This window comes from Malurus melanocephalus, unplaced genomic scaffold, assembly GCF_030028575.1.
Source record: "Malurus melanocephalus ecotype Western Australia unplaced genomic scaffold, MMel_1.1 scaffold_686, whole genome shotgun sequence".
NCBI lineage: Eukaryota > Metazoa > Chordata > Aves > Passeriformes > Maluridae > Malurus > Malurus melanocephalus.
In genome coordinates, this window is record NW_026623918.1 from 67,633 (window position 1) to 87,217 (window position 19,585).

At 36.5% G+C, this 19,585-nt stretch overlaps 1 protein-coding gene across 1 annotated transcript in view; it reads left to right on the top strand.

Moving 5' to 3' along the window:
- The first annotated feature begins 6 nt into the window (after window positions 1-6).
- CFAP46 (cilia and flagella associated protein 46) overlaps window positions 7-19,585 on the top strand; it is a 67,200-nt gene continuing 47,621 nt past the window's right edge. Inside the window, exons 1-15 of the mRNA XM_057384104.1 lie at window positions 7-206; window positions 541-665; window positions 1,655-1,786; window positions 4,238-4,302; window positions 4,814-4,978; window positions 6,287-6,410; window positions 7,818-7,912; window positions 8,699-8,806; window positions 9,504-9,603; window positions 11,647-11,745; window positions 13,069-13,259; window positions 13,681-13,909; window positions 14,951-15,071; window positions 17,082-17,205; window positions 18,111-18,256. Coding sequence (XP_057240087.1) covers window positions 158-206; window positions 541-665; window positions 1,655-1,786; window positions 4,238-4,302; window positions 4,814-4,978; window positions 6,287-6,410; window positions 7,818-7,912; window positions 8,699-8,806; window positions 9,504-9,603; window positions 11,647-11,745; window positions 13,069-13,259; window positions 13,681-13,909; window positions 14,951-15,071; window positions 17,082-17,205; window positions 18,111-18,256 — 1,873 coding nt within the window. The 5' untranslated portion in view covers window positions 7-157. The remainder of the gene's footprint in view (window positions 207-540; window positions 666-1,654; window positions 1,787-4,237; window positions 4,303-4,813; window positions 4,979-6,286; window positions 6,411-7,817; window positions 7,913-8,698; window positions 8,807-9,503; window positions 9,604-11,646; window positions 11,746-13,068; window positions 13,260-13,680; window positions 13,910-14,950; window positions 15,072-17,081; window positions 17,206-18,110; window positions 18,257-19,585) is intronic.

Sequence of the window (19,585 nt, forward strand, 5' to 3'; positions counted from 1 at the left end):
TCTCCCGGCGGCTCTCCCGGCGGCTCTCCCGGCGGCTCTCCCGGCGGCTCTCCCGGCGGCTCGGGCGAGGCTTCGCTCGGAAGGGCTCCTCGGAAAGGCCGCGCTCTCCTGCGTGCGGCCCCCAGGGCCCTCGGGGCGAGGCCGCGGCCGGGGCGGGATGGAGCTGGCGGTCAGGGAGCGGCTGCTCGCCGCCGAGACCGGACCAGGTGAGCGGGCGGCCGGCGGTGCCATCTAGTGCCCGTATTTAAGAACAAGTGCAATTAAAATCTCGCTTCGAACAGGAAAACAGCTTGATCTTAATCTGTTTTCTGAATTCTCTTTCTAGTGTGCTAACGTTAGTGATTTTAAATAGCAAGAGAGTTGTTAATGCTTCATCTTAGAATCATGTCTGACTTCGAACAACGTGTGTGTGACATTATTTTTCTTAAACATTCGTGGTTTATTTCTGCACAGGAAGAATGGGTATCACGTATCTCATTTGAATACAATCATGTCAGTCCGCCTGGAAGCAAAAATTCTTTATTCCTTTTTTTATTTCAGATGTTCAAGCTTTGAAGAATGCTTACGAGTTGATCAAATCAGCCAGTGATGGACAATCTGCACTTGACTCATCGGATAACATCAGCGGCGATTTATATGTTTTATGTGCTGAACAAGCACTTCAGGTTTGTAATTTAGGTCTTTCATCTGTATTGAATAAAAACACATATATGATGACTTATTTACAGCTGTTACAGTTACTACTTTAAAAATCTCAGGAAAATACCTGAGGAAAGTTTTACATTATTCTGGTTTTGGAGAACCGTGGTTTAAACGTGCATTTTCCATTGAAACTCAGCCCCTAAGTTATCACTTCTTTAGGTCAGTCAGCAAAGTGTGGTTTGTGAAGTTTGTAATTAAACCAGAATTAGCAAGCTATACCACAGTATATATTAAAAAGTATGCCATACCTGTTTTTTCTTGTTACGGAAAACTTAACATTAGGCAATTTGGTTATCACTGCAGAAAATACGTTTGTGAACGGTCCGTATCCAGCAAAAGAACCTTAATAAAAATAATGAAAACCCTGATACATTTTAATTATGAAAGGCTATTGCTCATTGAAATGACTTCTATAAAACGTGGTAGAGGTTTTTAATTCTGAAGTATTTGTTAATTTTCGATCTATGAACAGAAGTGATTGGGTTTTAAGCAGCGTTTGTAGTAAAACTTTTTTTTGTTTTACCCGAGTTGCAAAGCAGTCAAAATTTGTCTGTGATCTCAAAATTGAGGTGTAGCACTGACATATTCTTCCAGCTAATATCCCTCCTTACAAAACCCCCATAATTCTGTTAAGAATTTTGTCTTTATGTTCACAATTGTATTTAAAAAGGAAACGTTTTTTGGATACTGTAAGCAGTTCTATGACTGACTGAGTTATGTTRAATCAAGAAGCTATCTTTTTACATACATTTGGAATGACAAAACTATGCCTTTTAATAAATTGTAATGGACCTATACCACAATTGGTATGCATCCCTATGGCATATTGCGTGCGTACTGGTACCAAGTTAGAAGTTACCCTTGATTAGGCATGCATTTTTAACAGCTAACAATTCTTAATTGTTTGTTGCATTTTTTTTTTAAATATTAAAATGCTTTTTTGGGATTTTAGCTGGGATATCTGGAAATTAGCAGTGACTGTCTACAGATGTATTTTAAGGGAAGATTTCCAATCAACCAGTTTCTTGGCAGAGCATATTTGTGCCAAGGCCAGTTGCATGCTCCACGCTCTACAGAAAATTTGGTGAGAAATTATGAAAGTTTCTTTATATTAAACSTGTTTTTAGGAGTATTTATTCCTAAGCTTTTATGTGTTGTTTTCAGTCATTTAAAATACACAGAGATAATCAGGACTGTGGGAAGTATCAAAGGGCAATGTATTAATAAGTAGTTTGCAAATAAACATATTGTATCATCTGTATCAGACTAATACTTCAAWTATTTTGGAGAAAACAGTAAAAAAGAATGCTTGTAAAAATTTTCAGGGAGTTGGTTGTTTTAAGTCACCCTTTTTACTTAAGTGTGATACTTTCAGAACAAATTAGCTGTAACTGTTAAAATAATTTCCAGTTTTATTCGGGAAGCATTTCATTGGGTTGTGGGAAGTGAAGAACTAAAGAGGCCCTCAAAGAGGTTGTACAGTTCATTTCTGTGGCAGCGTACTGCACTGTGGCAGCACACATCAGTAACATTCCCATGTTGTACCTGGATATGGCTTTTTGCAATGAGAGGTAGCAACTCAGCAGGATACTTCTGCTTCCATGTGTTTCTTTCACATGTTACAACTCCCTATATATGGAAAGTAGTTTTTATCTCCTGCTGATTTTAAAATGGAGTGGGATCTGTTTTCTGTCTTCAGTATTTCGCTGGTGTTTGTACTGTGGTCAGTCAGCTTTGATCTTCTGTTAATGGTATCTAACCCTCAAAAATGGCCTTAACATACGTTTAGAATCATAGGATATTCTGAGTTGGATGGKACCCACAAGGATCATCAAAGTCCATCTCCCAGCCCTGCACAGGACAACCCCAAAAATCCTGCCCTGTGCCTGAGGGGGTTGTCCAAACTCTCCTTGAGCTCTGGCAGCCTTAGGGTCATGAGTGCTGTCCTGGGGAATCTGTTCAGTGCCTGGCAACCCTCGGGGGAAGAACCTTTTTCTGATATCCAGCCTAAGCCTGCCCGACACAGCTTCAGTGGTTCCCTTGGACCCTGTCCCTGGCCACAGTGAGCAGAAGTCAGCGCTGCTCCTCCACTGCCCTTTGGGAGGAAGCTGCAGAGTGCGATGAGGTCTCGCCTTAGAGTCCTCAAAGCTGAACAGACCGAGGGACCTCGGCCATTCCTCATATGGCTTCCCCACTAGGCCTTCACCAGGTCTCATAGTTTGAAACTCATAGTTTATGTTAATTGTATTCACAAATATGCCTGATAGATGTTTTAGTAGTTTCTTTAAATAATGTGTTTGAATTAAATTTCAAGATAGAAATCTTTTCCCTGATACATTTTCTGTACTTTCTTTCTTCTATGAGCACGTGTGCGGAATAACTGATTAATGGTCACTTTTAAGCTTTTTGTCCAGTGTCCATAAAAAACCTTTATGTTTCTAAATTAATGGACTATTCTGTGATGTTTTGTGAATCTTGGCCAAATTTTGCTGTTTTCTTCTTGACTCTTGCTAGCCTCTAAGAAGTTAAAAATTATCCCAGATTGTACAGTCCTGGCTTGATTCCTTGTGTCATGTGTTATAATGGTCTTTGAAGATAAGCTTTTCATCAGTTGTAAAGTTTTTTCACTGCTGTGTTCCTAGATAATTTATGAAAATAGGAGTGGTGCAGCATTTCATGCCGTGTGACTAAGTAATCATCATTCACTTAGAAAAGATAAATTTGTCCTTATTTTGGAAGGAATCCTTCTTAATTGATTAAGATGCTTGTGTTCTTAGTTCTAAGATGCCTGTGTACATAAGGGCCAAGTGCAGCTTCTCTTCTTTAGTACATATTTCATCTCTGGTTTTCTCTTTAGGCAATTCCCATTTATTGCTCAGTGCCCTTCTTATGCATCCCTGAACCTGCTGGCCACGCTCCTCCAAAGGCATCTCTGGATGCTGTCAGCCACCTTTGCAGCAAGGACATGCTGCTGGCTGGTGCTCTTTGACTTGGTGTCCACTGGGGCCCCTTGTTCCTCCTCTGAAGAGCTGGTTCCCAGGTCCTTTCATGATAAAAGAAGCATGCCTGACGCATCGTTCAGTTGGGAAAATCCTGTTGGAGCTTTTTTAAAGAAAATAATTCCTTGAGCTTTTTAATGGGAAAAAACAATATAGTTTGTTTTTTTTTTTCTCCCTGGATTTGCTCTTGGTTGTTTCTAAACTTTATTTGCTGAAAACTTAAAAAGTTTGCAGCTTTGTAGTGTTGGAAAATTTCAGTCCTGATGATTAATGTTCAGCAGAAATGAAATAAGCTAAAAATACGGTCTTAAAATTTGAAATCAGGAAAACATATTAATAGGCAATCAGCCAGTTTTTAGTTATTCTGTTTCTATAGCAACAACTTACTAAGGCAGTATATTTTGGTGACATGGGTCTGAAAACAAAATTTGTGAGATAGAACGTATTGATTGAACATATATTGAAATAGGAAAATAATGTACCAAGTTATAAAAGCCATATTCAAATTGCATTAGCTTTTCTCTGTTCTGTTCTAGGACGACTTTGAAAAGTTTGTGCTGTTTTTTATGAAGGCAATAGATTTTGCAACCCATGACAGAAGGTAGGCCCTACTGATAGCATTATCTCTAAATCCCAGGAAATGCTACTGATCTGGATTTTCAATCGTTCGTCTCGATTTTCACTAGGTAGCATGGAGTTGTCTGGTTTGGTTTTTTCTTTAGATTTTTCCTTCCATTTTGTAACTTCTGTTACTGCTGACTGTGCTGCAACAGCATAAGAACACTGAAGTCTTACATTGACGGGATGAATAATCCTGTTTTAGGCCASTAGATACCTCGGCATTTCTTACTCTTTTATAGTTAGGGTCTACAGAATGAGAGCACCATGTTAGCTCATTTTTAAGTGGTTAATTATTGGCTAGAGTATAGATGCAACAGTTGCCATATTCTTCTTGTGCTGTACTTGTATTCTCAGTTGTCAGTCAGGATTACTTCCAATGAAAAGAAAAAGTTGCACTTTTTAATTTCTTGGAAGTGTCTTAAAGTACTCCAGCTGTAATTTTACGTTTATTCAAATTCATGAAATACTAAATTTTTGATTCTTATTTTCAGATATTTCTTTTTGATATATAATGCCTCAGTTCTTTATTGGCAACTTGTGAGGCCGTTTCTTAAGCCTGGATTCCGCTATTGCCTTATTCCCAGCCTTTCGCAGATTGTTACAGCATTAAACCAAATCGAAGAGCGAGACAATGAATGGAGAGCAGAACTCATGATGTAAGTTTAATCATTTTTTTTCATATGGGCATTCTGTAGTCCTTTCGGGACTGCCACCTGAGGTAGTCTTTAATAAGGTGTATTTCACCTTATTAAATGTTCCTGGATACAGTTATTGTGAAAAGTTTAATTCCTACCTTGTGAACGAGACAGAAATGTACTGAACATAAAAGGCACTTCATTTTAATATTTACTTTAAGCTTAAASTTTTAGTGGCAGAGACAGCTATGCCCTAGATCAAATCTGAAGTTTCACATTTTAAATGTGGTGTTTGAGTCATCAATAGTAATTGGAAATAAATGGTGTATAGATATCAATGTATTGCCATTCTCACATTTTCTGAGCAAAACTGGAGCATAAACTTTGAGATAACTGTACTGAGAGAAATAGTTTTGTGTGAAAAAGTAGTAGCATTGGTGTAATTTTTCAAGCTCCCTCAACCTTTTCTCAGAGATGTTTTGGTCTGCTATTCTACGGGCTGTTTGCATTTCTTCTTACACTTCTACCATAGTTTTCTCGTTTGTGAACTTTTCTATTTATTTGGTCTATCTCTATATGTGGAGATTTTTTTTATTGCTATGCAGCATTTTGTTGATCAGCTGAAACTGGAAAGAAGTAACTAAACATTCCAAGAGGTATGTAAAGAACTGTCTAGAATACCATGCATGCAGTTTCTTGCTATCAAACGCACTCTTGCTGAAGTGTTGATGAGAACGAACAAATGCACACCGTGTGTTTGTGTTATAAAAGTAATGGTTGCATTTATTATTCTAAAAGTTGTATTTATTTTTAAAGTATTTTTTATTACGATTGTCGATTTATGTCATAGCATCACAGACTGTTTTTTCATTTAAATCAGATAGAGTATTAAAAGTCCAGTAGATATATTGCAGTTTCCAAAATGAATAGTTTTCTTTTACTAAATGGCTTTGAAATACTAGCCTTTCCAGCAGCTCAGGAGAATCTTAGAACGCATCTCACAGAAATGGTTTTCTCATTCACTATTAATTACTCTTTTTAATTCCAGTTATCTTGTTGAGAAAAGTTTTCACAAAAAAGTCTCCAAATTTTCCATGATTCTTTTTGTGATCTGCACTAACAGATACGTTAACAGCTGTATATATATCGGGAAGAAGCAAAGATGGTGAAATTAGAGGATCTCTTTTGTGTTGGTCAATGCTTTATAACACTAATCACTTGTATTGCATTTAGAAGTGGTATCTTGAATACAAAGTGTTAAAGAAATATAAATAAGTATTTTGGGAAGTGTTAATAAATATTTAATATGAACATTTATTTGATCTGCAGAAATTTACTCGAGTGTTTCCTCGATGCTTCGCAACTGGAAGAAGCAAAAGTGTTTTCATCTACTGCAGCAGTCTTTATTAAGGAAAATGTTCCAGATAAATATTCTCAAATATTTTCTTTAATGGTAATTAATGGCCGAAAAATACTTTAAACTTCCATTAAGACAGGAGAATATTTGTCTATTTTTCATAATATCATAGTTATAATTGTTATATAAGCTGTTTTATTAATTTTAATTCTGTGAGCTAGCAAACAATTCAGTAAATAGGCAGAGATTTTCACAAATTGTATCTTTTGGATACTGTAAGGTGAGGAGCTCCCTACTGCTCCATGTTATTTTAACATGTCATAATATAATGGGGATAACTGTGTCTAACCCTAAAAATTCTGTTTGGGATAAATTACTGTTGAAAGAGAAGGCATAGTGAGAGCAATTTAACCTGACTTATGCCACCAAGGGCATATTTAGTATGTGTTGACTTTTCTCATGCTGATAAATATTTAAGTGATCCAGCTTCCACCTTATAAACAGTACTGGAAATTGGAGGATATGGCAATAGTTTGCATTTCCTGCATGTGCTTAATTTGGGAAATAAGAAGATAAAGACAAATGTGGCAAAAGCAAAAATAGGCAAATAAAACTCAGAAGTTGGGTGCAGGCATATTTTCTTTCAGAAAACCACGCTGTCTGTTGTCTTTTTCTGTTCACCCCCAATTGCTGCATTTCACAAGTGAATGTTTATATTCCAAATGTCTCTAACATTTGAATTAAGAGAACCAATATACAGCATTCCAGAGGTGTGATATTAATGAAGTAATCACACTGGGGCAGGCTTGAAATTACTTAGGTATTTTTTAGAAGCAATGTTGAGCAAAGCTGCTTGACAGCGTCATTAGGTGGAAGAGTGAAGTAGTTCTAAGATTGTACTTGGGCTACAGAAGTATGATCCAAACTATTGAGCGCTTTAATAGCCGCACACTGAAGTCTGCAAAACTTAGTGTTCCATTACAGCTTAAGTAATTCGGTATTGATAGTTTTGGGCTGTCAGTCAGAAATGATGGGCTGTCAGATGATTTGGGCTGTCAGAAGAAATGATCTGCGCACTATTAATGTGTACCTCTACAGTTAAATTGAAGTAAGTGAGGTTTATTGTAATGTCTTCATGATAATTTTTCCCTGCCTATAATATATAGGTATAGATAAAATTTAGTTTGTCTTGTTTCTCACACCTGGATGATTTCAGAAGGACTGGTGTCAAAAGGTGTTAACAATGCATTAGTTAGAATTCTAACTCAGATGGTAGTTCCACATCTGTATTTTCTAATAGGGCTGATCCTGACTATTGGAAGGTCAGTATAGCTCTGCTAGGTGATCTTTGTATTATCTATGCAGAAAAACATAGATTATCATAGTAGCCACATTGTCCTTAAAGTCCATGAAAACAGTCAAGATACCTGCTTTATTTTATCCCTGTTGAGTGTTTGTCCTTTGCTTATTTAATCAGATAGTAATTAAGTTGTTATTTTGTAGGTGTATCACAAACTAATGGATATTTCCCAGGCAGAGAAGGAAATACAAAATTCCATCCATCTATCAGTTATTTATAAGATGCAGGTGCTAAAGTTGTAAGTACAAAAATGTATCCTTTCACTTGTACTTTGATGCTGCATATTGTAGAGGTAGGATCAAGTTCTGGGATCCCATATTCTCATTGAAAAATCTGCAGAGATTCATTCCTTAAAAGGAAAATTAGAATGACAGGTTGGGTAGTAACTGTCAGGTCCGTCTAGAGAGCAGCCTCATCTGAAAATTGCTCTAGCCCTTTGGGAATGTAGAAATTAATGTGTTGTACAGGTATGGTCAGGAAAAAGAATTTAAGGGTCCGAAAGATGCTTTAGTATCAAATGGACTGCAGTTCCATCCCCAAGTTGTGTACAAAAAAATAAAGATGAAGTGGGGAAATCACCCCACTKTATAAACCCCAGTGTATAAATCATGGCGGATAATGCTTTTTAAACTCTTTAGATCTTAAAGGCTAAAAACAATTTTGAAAATTAGACTTCATAGCAAAATCTCATGTAATTATTTTTTCAGTATCTCAAGATTCCTCAGTTTTAAAAATCTTGATTCTTTTCTTAGTAGCAGAGAATTAGTTTATTCTGGCATTATGGGAAAGGAGTCATGCGTACCTTTTTTTTTGTTCTGTAATAAAATTTACTGTCTGAAATATTAATTTGCATATTGAAGTTAAGTTTTGTTGAATTTTTTTTCTTGATGTTTCAAAATCTGGGTATCCTATTGATACCTTGGAATAAGAGCMATATATTCTGAAGTTAGGAGAGTTACGTCAAAATTTTAATGCAATAGTATTTCTCGAGAAAAATTACGACCAAATTCTTCACATGTTGCAGGCAGAGGGACACAAATGCATTACCGAGTGATGCCGCCGCAAATCTGAACTCTTTATATGTACTTTTGGAACAATGTGATGTACCTCCGGCATCCGTTCTCGATGTGAAGTGAGTTTTATTTCTCATAGCCCCATGGAAGTTGATGATGAAGCTGATGCTGCTTCCATTGAAATCTGTCAGAATTCCTAATGAACTTGCAGAGAATGAACTCGTACTTAGTTGTTTGTGTTAACACATAGGTCATCTTAAAAAAGGACAMAATCCTATTAGGCTTTATTACAGAACCCAATTAAATATTTTTTCCATACTTCTCCTGTTCCAGACAGTGCGCTATGCTCGTTTGGTTATTTACAGATACCTAAATAGTTAGAAAAGTCTCTTTCTGGGTGTCTGTGTTCTTAGTTGCTAGATAGCAGACTGATGGATTTAACTGCTTTGTGTCTCAGTCCACTGAATTGTATTTCCAAAATTTCCTGCAATCTAAGTTTGTTACTTCACCATCTTTGTGCTTTATGCTTTTCATTCTGTAGTTTTTTGTCATCTTCAGAAGCTGTGCAGACTCCATAGGAGTATGCTAATTATTTTCCATAAGCAGATAAACTTGTATTTTTCATGTAGCCAACTTTGAGCTTTCTCCTTTTTCCTTGTTAACTGTGAGCATTACTAGTATAAGCGCATTTTTTCTATTATCCATGTGACTTCAAGATTTTCAGATATATTGCACAGTTACCTTCAAAAAGTGTTTTTCTAATTCCATGAAAGAACAATATCAAATTATCTGAGAGACGTTTTTGTATTTTTGAAGGATTCCTTTGATTCTGGAATTAGCTCATTTCTCTCTGAAAGTAAACTGCACTGAGCTCGCAGCTCGTTGTATACTGGATTTGAAGAGCGCTCGGGTTACTGTAAGTTTTAATTATGTGGTTTTGGGKTTTTTTTTGCACACACTCCCATACCCCTTTTGTGTTTATATTCAAAAAATTGTACTGATGGTTCTAGGTTATTCTGTGTATTGTTTATATATTCATTGATAGAAATAATTATTTGTATAATTGATCAATTCCTAAACTAGAGAAGTAGATGTAATTTCAGAAGGTAGGGTATGGGTAGACTAGGGTGATTAGTAGTGCGGTTTGCTTTCACAAATAAATATTAACTGTAAACTTTTGCTTATGTTTTTAAAATGTTATCTGTGCAAGAGTTTGATTAGAAGTTAAATTGAAATTTCTATTAGAATGATCCTACTTTGAGTTGCTTACAAAATTTAACTTATCCTCACTGAATTTTTTTTTTTATGCTGGGTATCTGATTCAGGCCCATTATTTTGAACACTTCCTACAAGTCTAAACTCATATAYAAATCCATAGCATTCCACTGGAAGATGTGTTTTATTTTCCTAGATGAAAGATTCGCAAGGGGTTAATATGAATATTTGTGTAGACAGTGGTATCGAATAGCTGTTGTGTAGCAACAGCAGAGAAACTTTGCTTTATTTCAGCCTTCGCTGTTAACGTGTTTTTAGGTGACCATCTTCAGATTGCCCAGCATCATGTGACAGTGATTTCTTTGTGGTAGAGTAAGAGAAATCTATGTCAAAGTTTCAGTTCCTCAGCTTTGCCAAATAACTGAAAAATTTGCCAACCAAAACATGAATTCCATCTCTKTGTGTATTTGTCACTAAGGTTTTTCATTATCTCTTCTGTTTTCCAGTCATGGGAATATTAAATTAACAAAAGTCATGCAGAGTGATTTGATAACAGCTCATTATGAATTAGGAATGGAGAGGCTGTCTGAATTTCCTTAAATCCCCAATTTAACCCATATATAGTGTATCTTAGATGTTTTTATGATCCATACATATAATTTATATGATTTGATAGTCAGCTCTTTCCTAAGATGTTAAAAGTCTAACCTCATTTTTTGCTTAAAAGTTTCACTGCCCATCGAGCTGAATCCTTTCTGTCTTGGCTCGCACTTGTTTATTCCAAGCATGTACCTTTTAATAATATTAACGAATAAATGGAAGAGGGCAGACTTAAAATCAGATATTGTGAAAATATTCTTCCTCATGAGAACAGTAAGCCCTGTCACGGGTTGCCAACAAAAGCTGTGGGTGCTCCATCCCTGGAAGTCTCCGAGGCCAGGTTGGATGGTGTTTGGGGTGACSGGGGGTAGTGGAAGGTGTCCCTACCTGTGGCAGGTTCTTGGAACCGGATGGGGTTTTACGTCCCTTCCAACCAAACCGTTCCACGGTTCTGTGATTCTGCTAGAACTGAAATCAAATTACAGTGTAGGAGAAATTGGGTGTACACCAGTTTTCTTACTTCAAAGTCTGGCAATGAACAACTTAACAGTTGATTTTCCGCCCTCCAGTTAGTAAACAGTTACTGCAGTTCAAACAACAAATTCTACTCCATTTTCATTGTTTCAGTTAAACTTTGTGGCTGTATGTCCTTTTTGCCTTCCTGCCCGATATGTTCCAACATGGGACRGCCATTTGTGACAATGGGGAACAGAGAACACAGACTCCTGTTAGCTGGTCCAAAGAAATCCTTTCCTCTCCATTTATTTTCAGATTCTGTTTGTTTATACTTTAGTTTCCCCGGGCTAAACACCGATTGACTATTTGCTCCGCAGGTCACCGTCCATGAAGCTTCTTATCCAAACACGTCTCTGTTTGGGCGGTGAGCACGGACTCTGTTTTACCGATTCGCGATCTGACACGCTAGGCAGGGTCCCATCGATCGCCGCCTGCTTCCCTGATGGCATGACCCACAGCTCAGACCCTTCCCGAGCTGTGATATTCATTCCAACAGTTACATAGCTAGAATAGTGGGATTCTCAGTAGGAAAGCGCAGTGCTGTGGTGCCTTAATTGCATGGGTTTAATCTGTATTGTAGTTCTTTTTAATTACTGAAATGAGCATTTTGTGTATTGATACTTCATAGGAGCAAGGGAAACTTATTGAGATAGAATGCCTGGAATGTGAATATGAAATGAAGAAAAATGGCACTGAAATTGTGGCTTATACCAAAAGAGTTGTTGAGGTATGTTCTTTATCTTTGAGAGAAAATGAAAAGTTTTAATTTGTTAAATGTGGAAAATTGCATTTGACTGTGTGTCTTCATTGCATATACTGATCAGGAATTCTTTTAACCTTTATGTTCTTTTAAATGGACTGCCAAAAAGGAAACAGAGGAAGATTAAGCTCAGTTGTGTGTTCCTCCCTTAAGACTTCTGTCTGACTATAAAGTTTCATAGTATGGCACTTACCAAGCTCAAAGATGGTAGCACTGAGGCATGAAAAGTCAACCCTGTCATGTTTTCGTATTTTGCCTTTATGGGAGGTGTTTTCGTGGAATATCTTGAGTTGGAAGGGACAGCTAGGAATCATAGAGTCCATCTCAACTGCAATTGCATGTTATGATCAATCTCATACAAATTCTTGTGTTAGAGAAATGCCGATTATGCCTGATAAATTGTCACACTAGGGATGATGTTCTTGAAATTCTGAGGTCAGTTGACTCAGTTATTATTCAGACCATCAAAGCTAGAAGCCAAAATACCAGCATTGTCAGTGGGATTAGAGATGCCTACAATGAGCAGTTTAAAACAGCTATTAGAGTCACATAAAGTTCCTAAAGTGAAAAGTAGGGAGATGTTTTATGGAAATTTGTTAGTGCATAAACATACTTCTATGTAGGGCTGTTTTCATTTTGCGGTTCAGAAATTCCACTCACCGTTTGGAAAAAAACCCTTGCTAATTAATTCCTGGTAGTAGGAAACACTACTAATATTAAAGTGTAAAATAGGATATTTAGGCATTTCTAAACCTTAGGACTACAGTGTACGCGGATGGAGAGGTTTTTTGTTTTACCTTTTTTTTTTTTTACTTGCATAACCTCTGAAATAGCATAATAAATGGCGTGTTTGTTACAGTAGAGAAGGATTTGCTTTTAGAAATAATAAGAACCAAGTTTAGCTGGCAGTATGGAAAATTCCATTCATAATTTTTTTTTTCTCTTCTGTACTGCATCTGTAGCTGAATGTGAAAAAAACCTGAAACAGCTAAACCTTATGAATTCACAAGCACTCAGAATTATCAATTTCTGTTTATCGTAAGAAAGAGAACTACTGACAGATTTCTGCCAGAAATATGTAGCAGCAGTCTGGGGTACCTAAAAGAAATATTCCTTAGTCATTGATGCCTGTTCACAAAAAAAAATTTTATTAAAGGGATTATCCCAAACTCTGCTGGCTGAGGGACTGCTTTCTACTGAAAAGAATCCTAAGATTAAAATTGGGAGGAATATGTTAGAAATTTCATTTATTAATTGTAGTATGTGCTAATTAATTTTTCACGTATGTAGGCTCAACTGAAACTGATAAAAAATCTTGAGTCAACATTAAAACGTGCTGTTCAGTTGGGAGATCCTGGTGTGATTCAGGTTGTTTGTGCAACCCAGTGGAATTTGTGCTTACCACTACTACAACACAATTTGCATCAACATGTGCGAAAGCCATTGATTTCAGTTGCCAACGTCCTTGAAGAGATTGACAGGTAATTTTCAATGCCATGTACTTTTTTGAAAGGTCTTGAAGTATCAAACTAATTTAAAAGTAATTTTCCAGTACATTGTCCTTTCTCTGGCTTTTGTGCTTTTGAAAACCTCTTCACTTGATTTGCACACCTAAGTGGTACTGAAAAATAACTCTACAAATATACAGAGATCAGTTAGTTTACAAGATGTGTGACTTTCTCCTGCAGGGTTAATGAAAGTAATATGCAGTTAAATTTTCTTATTAATTTCAATTAAAAAGGCATGCTAATGAGAATGAAAGAAACAAGTCAGTTATAAAGGGAATATAAATTTTAAAACTAGAGTCTCTTCTAATAACTGAGTTTCACCTTTGGGTGAGTTTTAAGTCGAGGAATTTTAGTGTGCCTTTTTAACAGTTTACACTTAATTTGTAATCCTTAGCATGTTGATTTTGTTGCGTTGCCAARTTCATATGGAAATATCTCGTATTGAAGAAGATGGGGATAGACTAGAGGCTGCACTGGAACATTTGCAAAAAGCTATGCACCTGAACAACCGTGGGCCGTATCAAGAACTTCTGAGACTGAGTTTTAACCGCCTTCGTTTGAGTGCTGTGCTCTACGAGTCCCCTGAACATCCAGAGGATCAGGCRGTAATGTTGATTGAACAGGTAAGTGTTCAATAAGAACACAGAACAAGCTCTGTAGCTGGAATAGGTTTGCTGATTGAATTCCAGCAGAGAAGAGACACATACTTAGGAGAACTGCATATTAGTGGAGCCAGTGTCAACTTACTTTCAGCAAACTGTCTGCTTTGTTGCCTCAAAGTGGCCATGCCGCTTCAAGGTCTGAAGATTGTGATGGAGGATTTTTTTCCCCAGTTATTCAAATATCCCCCCCCTTCTTGGGGGAAGGCAGGGAGTTGTTGATTAGCAGAAATATCAGCCAACAAAGAAGCTTATTAGCAATTGACAACAATTAGGATTTCATTGCATGAGAGAGTGTTTTATTTAATGAGAGGCAGTGTCCAAATTTCTAAATGTCCTAGTTTGCTATGAGGTAACTCAATGTTATGTGACACTTACAAATGCACTAACCAACAAGCAGTCATGGTGCAGTCACTGTCAAGAGTTACTGCGTCGCATTCTGCTGTGCTGTCTCAACACCTGATAAAAATCATGCTGGCAGCTGATTGTTTTTTGTGTTTAAATGCTTTTCAATGCAAATTACTGCAATTACTGTGTTTAAATGTTGCTTAAAAAAAAMAAAACAAACCTCCTTTGACTTTGGCTAATTCTTAGCAGATCAGGATTTTTTAATATATTTTGTAGAAATTCCTAATTACTTCACACTAGAAATGTTACTGTTGGTTGTAAATAAGTACTGTTCTTTGTTTCAGAAGATATAATTTAAGGTCAGGTTATGTACTGAGGAATATGCTGTAAAGGTTCATGAAGAGAATGAGCAGTATTTAGTACTATATTATCCTTGTTGTATTCATGTAAGTGTCAACAGAAATTCCACTGTCACTTTCAATGACAATAATACTGTAGACCAGTATGTAAGATACCTAAAGATAGCCAATTTCTATAGGTATTCTTTTGTTACTAGCAAGTTATATGATATAATTTCTGTTATATATTGTTTGGTAAATAAGATCTAGTTGGAATATAAAATGAACCTTATAACAATTATTTATTTCTTTTATGTAGGCTAAAAGGGGAAAACAAAAGGATAATGTGAGGAAAAAGAGATCTCTTCTGGTAAATGCAGGTCTTGTATTAGCTCCCGACACCTTTCAGATAGTCCTTGACAGTGAAAATGAAGCTAAAGGTAAAGTATGTGCACATGACTAAAAGTTACTACACTTTGCGTGCTCTTAAAGGCTGGACATAGCATGTAGTGGCAACATAAAGGGAATGTTGCAACACAGATGTAGTGACAGTTCTGCTGAATTCTGTGGCAGACTTTYTATCATTTTCATTGGGGATGTTATAGTTGTATTGTGATACTGGGAAAGGTGTTGATTTGCCCTCCAAATTCATCTGAATCTTACTGTTTGGTTGTAGTGTGCTGTAAGTAGTTCTGTTTTTGCTATGCACAGCTCCTGAATATTTTTAAACCAAGGTGATTATTAAGTGGTGTTTTCAGAAATTTCACCCAGTAACACCCGTCATTGATTGCATTGGGTATTGGCTCTCTATTGTAATTGTCTTTCTCTTCTAAAATCTTCCTTTTGAGAGCTCTAGTTTTGCACAGAAGTTTGGGTGTGAATTCATTATTTACTTTCTAAAGCATTGAACATAAATGGGCATGTTCCTTATGTCCCTAACAGCTTCAGTTTGTGATTATACAGCCTCTGCTTGAGGAAACGTGGACTGGGAACCGACTTTCCAGGTTGCTTAAACTATTTTGCATTATCTTGGCAATAAAACAAGTGCACATGTGACTAATTTTGCCAACTTTGAGTAGACCCAGTGTACTCCCACAGTAGAGATTGTGCTGGAGGACGGGAATGCTACAGAAAGAGTCCTGTTGCTTCCAAAGCAGCCTGTTTGTGCCATGGAAAACCATGCAGTTCTCTCATGCCATGTGTTCAGCCAGGCCACAAAGTTTGTCTTGCATATTCCCATTTCAAACTTGATCAACTGCTTACAAACCAGACACTTGTCAACAGATAAACTATTCCACTCTATGCAGTCCTTTTAAGTGTGTGAAAACTATGTTGCTGGAAAACATTTTCATACCTTATTTAAAGAGATCAAATGCATTGTATTTGTGAAAATAAGAGAATTAAAGCTTTTAAATGTTCTGTTGACAGCTGTAAAATTGCTTTTGAAGTTCCTCAGAGCAAATCTTAGTACATATTAGCCTTCCAGGCTGAGTCACTAAAATGACTGAGACAATTTCTGAGTTGCTCTACATTGTGTAGTTACACAGAATTATCATACGCTGGGCAATTCATTGCAAAACATACTTACCAAGAATGGTACGTTGTTGTACCTTCCTCTTTTGGTTGTAAGAGAATCTGCTCATATGTATATCTTAAAGTCAGAAGTATTTTGTATGTACTTCCGGGTATTGTTTGGCAGAGTTTGGAGGATCAAGTTAAAACTTGTTCTGTCTGCGTTATRTCAGGGCGTCTTGCTTAAACTCAAGTGAATGTGTAAACTCAYGGGGTTTTCCAGTCATGTCAGATTACTTGTATTCTCATGCAAAGCATGTCTTCTCTGTCATTACACTACAAAAGAAAAGGAGATCTCTTTTTACTCTATTGGTACTGATTTTTTACCTCAGGGGGCCAGCTTGTTTYTCCCGTGCCTCGTTTTTCTGTGCTTGTTATTTCTTTATTGATATTTCTGCCTAATACCTTGTTGACTAAGTAAAACTGAAGTCAGTATTCTCAAATTAAAACAAAATAACAAGTTGATTGAAAATGTGTTTGATTAGATAAATGTTCTTAAAATTCAGCATGGATGTGTATTTTACATWTTACTTCATCCACTTGCTCTTGAATGAACCTAACTTACAGCGCTACGTGTTCTGTCAGAAAAGAGGTATCATTGAGATATTTGGGTCCTAAACAAGCATGTTCAGTTTTGGATGGGACAGCTGTATCTCAAGATACAGGAAAATGCCAAACTAGATGCTAGTGGGGTATGGGTTTTTTTCATGTTAGTTGGTTGGTTGRTAGTTGGTTTGGGAAAAGCTTAAAGAAATGAGAAATGGGCAGGATTTTGACTGTTTCAGCAGGGAATTATGAACAAAATTGCTTGCCATTCATGTGGATTAAAAAAATTCTAATATATAAAAACTACCTTAATTTTTTATTTGTTTGTCAAGTTTCCTCAGGTAAAAGTAATAGTCAAATAAGCTACCTCTGTGCAAAAGCCCAGCATCATACTAAAAGTGTGGAGAAAGTAGATGAACATTTGAAGCACTTAAGAAATGCAAATGACAGAGAGAGGTAATTGCTATAGACCACATGTGTCTCTTTCATCTTTTGTAGAAGTTTCTAAGAGGAAAGTTTCTACCTCAGATTTTAAGTTACTGGATAATACCTTGTAAAAGGCTGAATATTTCAGTCCCACCTGGCAAAGCATTGAAGCCTGTGTATTATTTGTTGTCCGAGAAGCTCTGTTACATTCCCATGCTATGCAGAATTTTATTCTTTCCCTCATTCTAACCTGTTCTCTCATGTGAACACTAAAATTCACTCATTCTATTGATGTGAGCTCAACGTACAGGGGGATGAGTGGAGTAAGGCTTGTACTTGGTATAGAATTGAGACTTCTTAGGTCCTTGTACCACATCACATTCCACAACTTTTTTGGTAAAAAAACTAAGTAGTCAATTCTGAGAATCAGAAAGATTAATCTGTAGAACAATGACAGGTTTCATTTTGACTATTTATATATCATTCTTGTCATTCTTTATTTAAAAGGAGTTGTMTACTTTTTTGCTGCACTAAAAATTCCTGTGATGAAATTTAAAGGAAGTTGTTTTCTAAAAGATTCTAAATCCAGACTTATTTTTAAGACTTATTTTTACATTCTCAACATTAGTTTTGAAATATTTAGTTTATTTTATGAGAGAGAAAATGAGGATTGTCACGTATATTTCGAAACTTCAGTCTATTATCATCCAAGACAAGAATTTTATCTCTTGATATGCTGAGGAGATTCTTTTTAATTAGTAAAGTAATAGTGTTACCTTTGCTACTGGCATGACATCTTCCATGTATTAATTTTGATTAGATGTATTTTTTTTCCTGATGGCTATCATTATTCACATGATTGTTTATGTCAGTCCTGAACTGTGTAACCTAATTTTGCTTATTAGCTAATTTTGTTTCTGCTTTTACTTTGATAGAATTATACTTTGGGCAGATTTGGCAAAAGTTGCTCGCAAACAGGAAGTGTGGGATGTCTGCCGTGCAGCCTGCAGATTTTGCCTCTTGTATGATGATGTTTTGTTTAGAGGGGCAACCAAGCCCCCTAACCAAAGTAATAAAAAAAGTAAGTGACCAAATTATTTTGAATGTTTTAGGGAACTTTTTCATCTTTTATTAGTTACCGAAAGGAGTCAGACAATATTGTTTTCTTTCCTCCCATTCCCAAAGTTCACTGAGTGTCACTGCATGTTGGCATACATGGAATATCCTTTCTACATCCAAATCTAGAAATCAGCCATTATGTTTTTTTTTGTTGAAACCGTACTGCTGTCAGAAGTGTTTCACCAGTGCTGTAGAGAAGCACTTCTGTGAAATACATCGACCTGTTTTAAGAAGAGAGGTAAATTCCCCAGTGGTCATCTGGGTCTATATCATCCGTGCCTGAGGGAGCTGTAGAAAAATGGGTTGTTAGTCGCTTTGTATGAGGCTCACGTGTTAACATTTTTTTACCCTTCAATMCCCTGTTAGCGAGTTGTTCCTCTGAGGTATCCAGCATTGTACCTCATTCCTTGAGGGTCTGCTCGAAATCTACCACAYACTATGAGCTTTTCAGTTGGGGAAAAAGTGCTTTCAAATCATTCTCTGCTTGCTGGCTGTTAAAGTTTTGTCAGGGAGTTCATAAAACTCATATTTAAGAATAGATGAAGTGGTTTTTCTTTTTGCTAGCCAATGTTAATTGAACCTATTCCATATTSTTTCCAAGGTCCATTTAAAATAGGACATTATTTGCTGGTTTTCTTTCACGAGTTTTGCATTTGCCACATCTAATCTTTCACCTTCTTTCCTACCTAAATGGAAAAATCAGTACACTTACTGGAAACTAAAGGCAACTGTGTGCCAAAAGCGTCATGAATAGAAACTGGTGTGTTCTTATAAACATTTTGTTTATATTAAAATAATCTTAGTCCTTTCTCTTTGTTATTAAATCAAAGAAAAATAACAGTAGTTTTTTCTCTTTACTGATGTGTGTGTTAGAAGAAAGTCAACCCAGTCCATGATTCAAACACAAATACTGTGTCAAATACACAATACTTTAGCCTGTGCACAGTTCAATTCAATGCTTCACTTCCATTAATGCAATAAAATTCAGCTAGAGGCCATGGAGTCTATTCATACTGTAATTTCAGTATGCATGATATGACTGGATCAAGTTATTTGCTGCAAATATTGGAGGTTATGCACATACGCAGCAAAATCATGGGTAATGAGTGCCTCAGCACTGCTTGAGAACAGCTTTCGAGTGCAATAAATGGTACTAATGAAAAAATCATTTGCTTGAAATAGTTAAAAATATTTTCTTGCGAACTATTTCTTGTATACTTAAGAACATGTAGGGATTTGTTAATTCAAAAATGAGGATAATGATTTGCCTGGAAATAATAATGGCTTAATT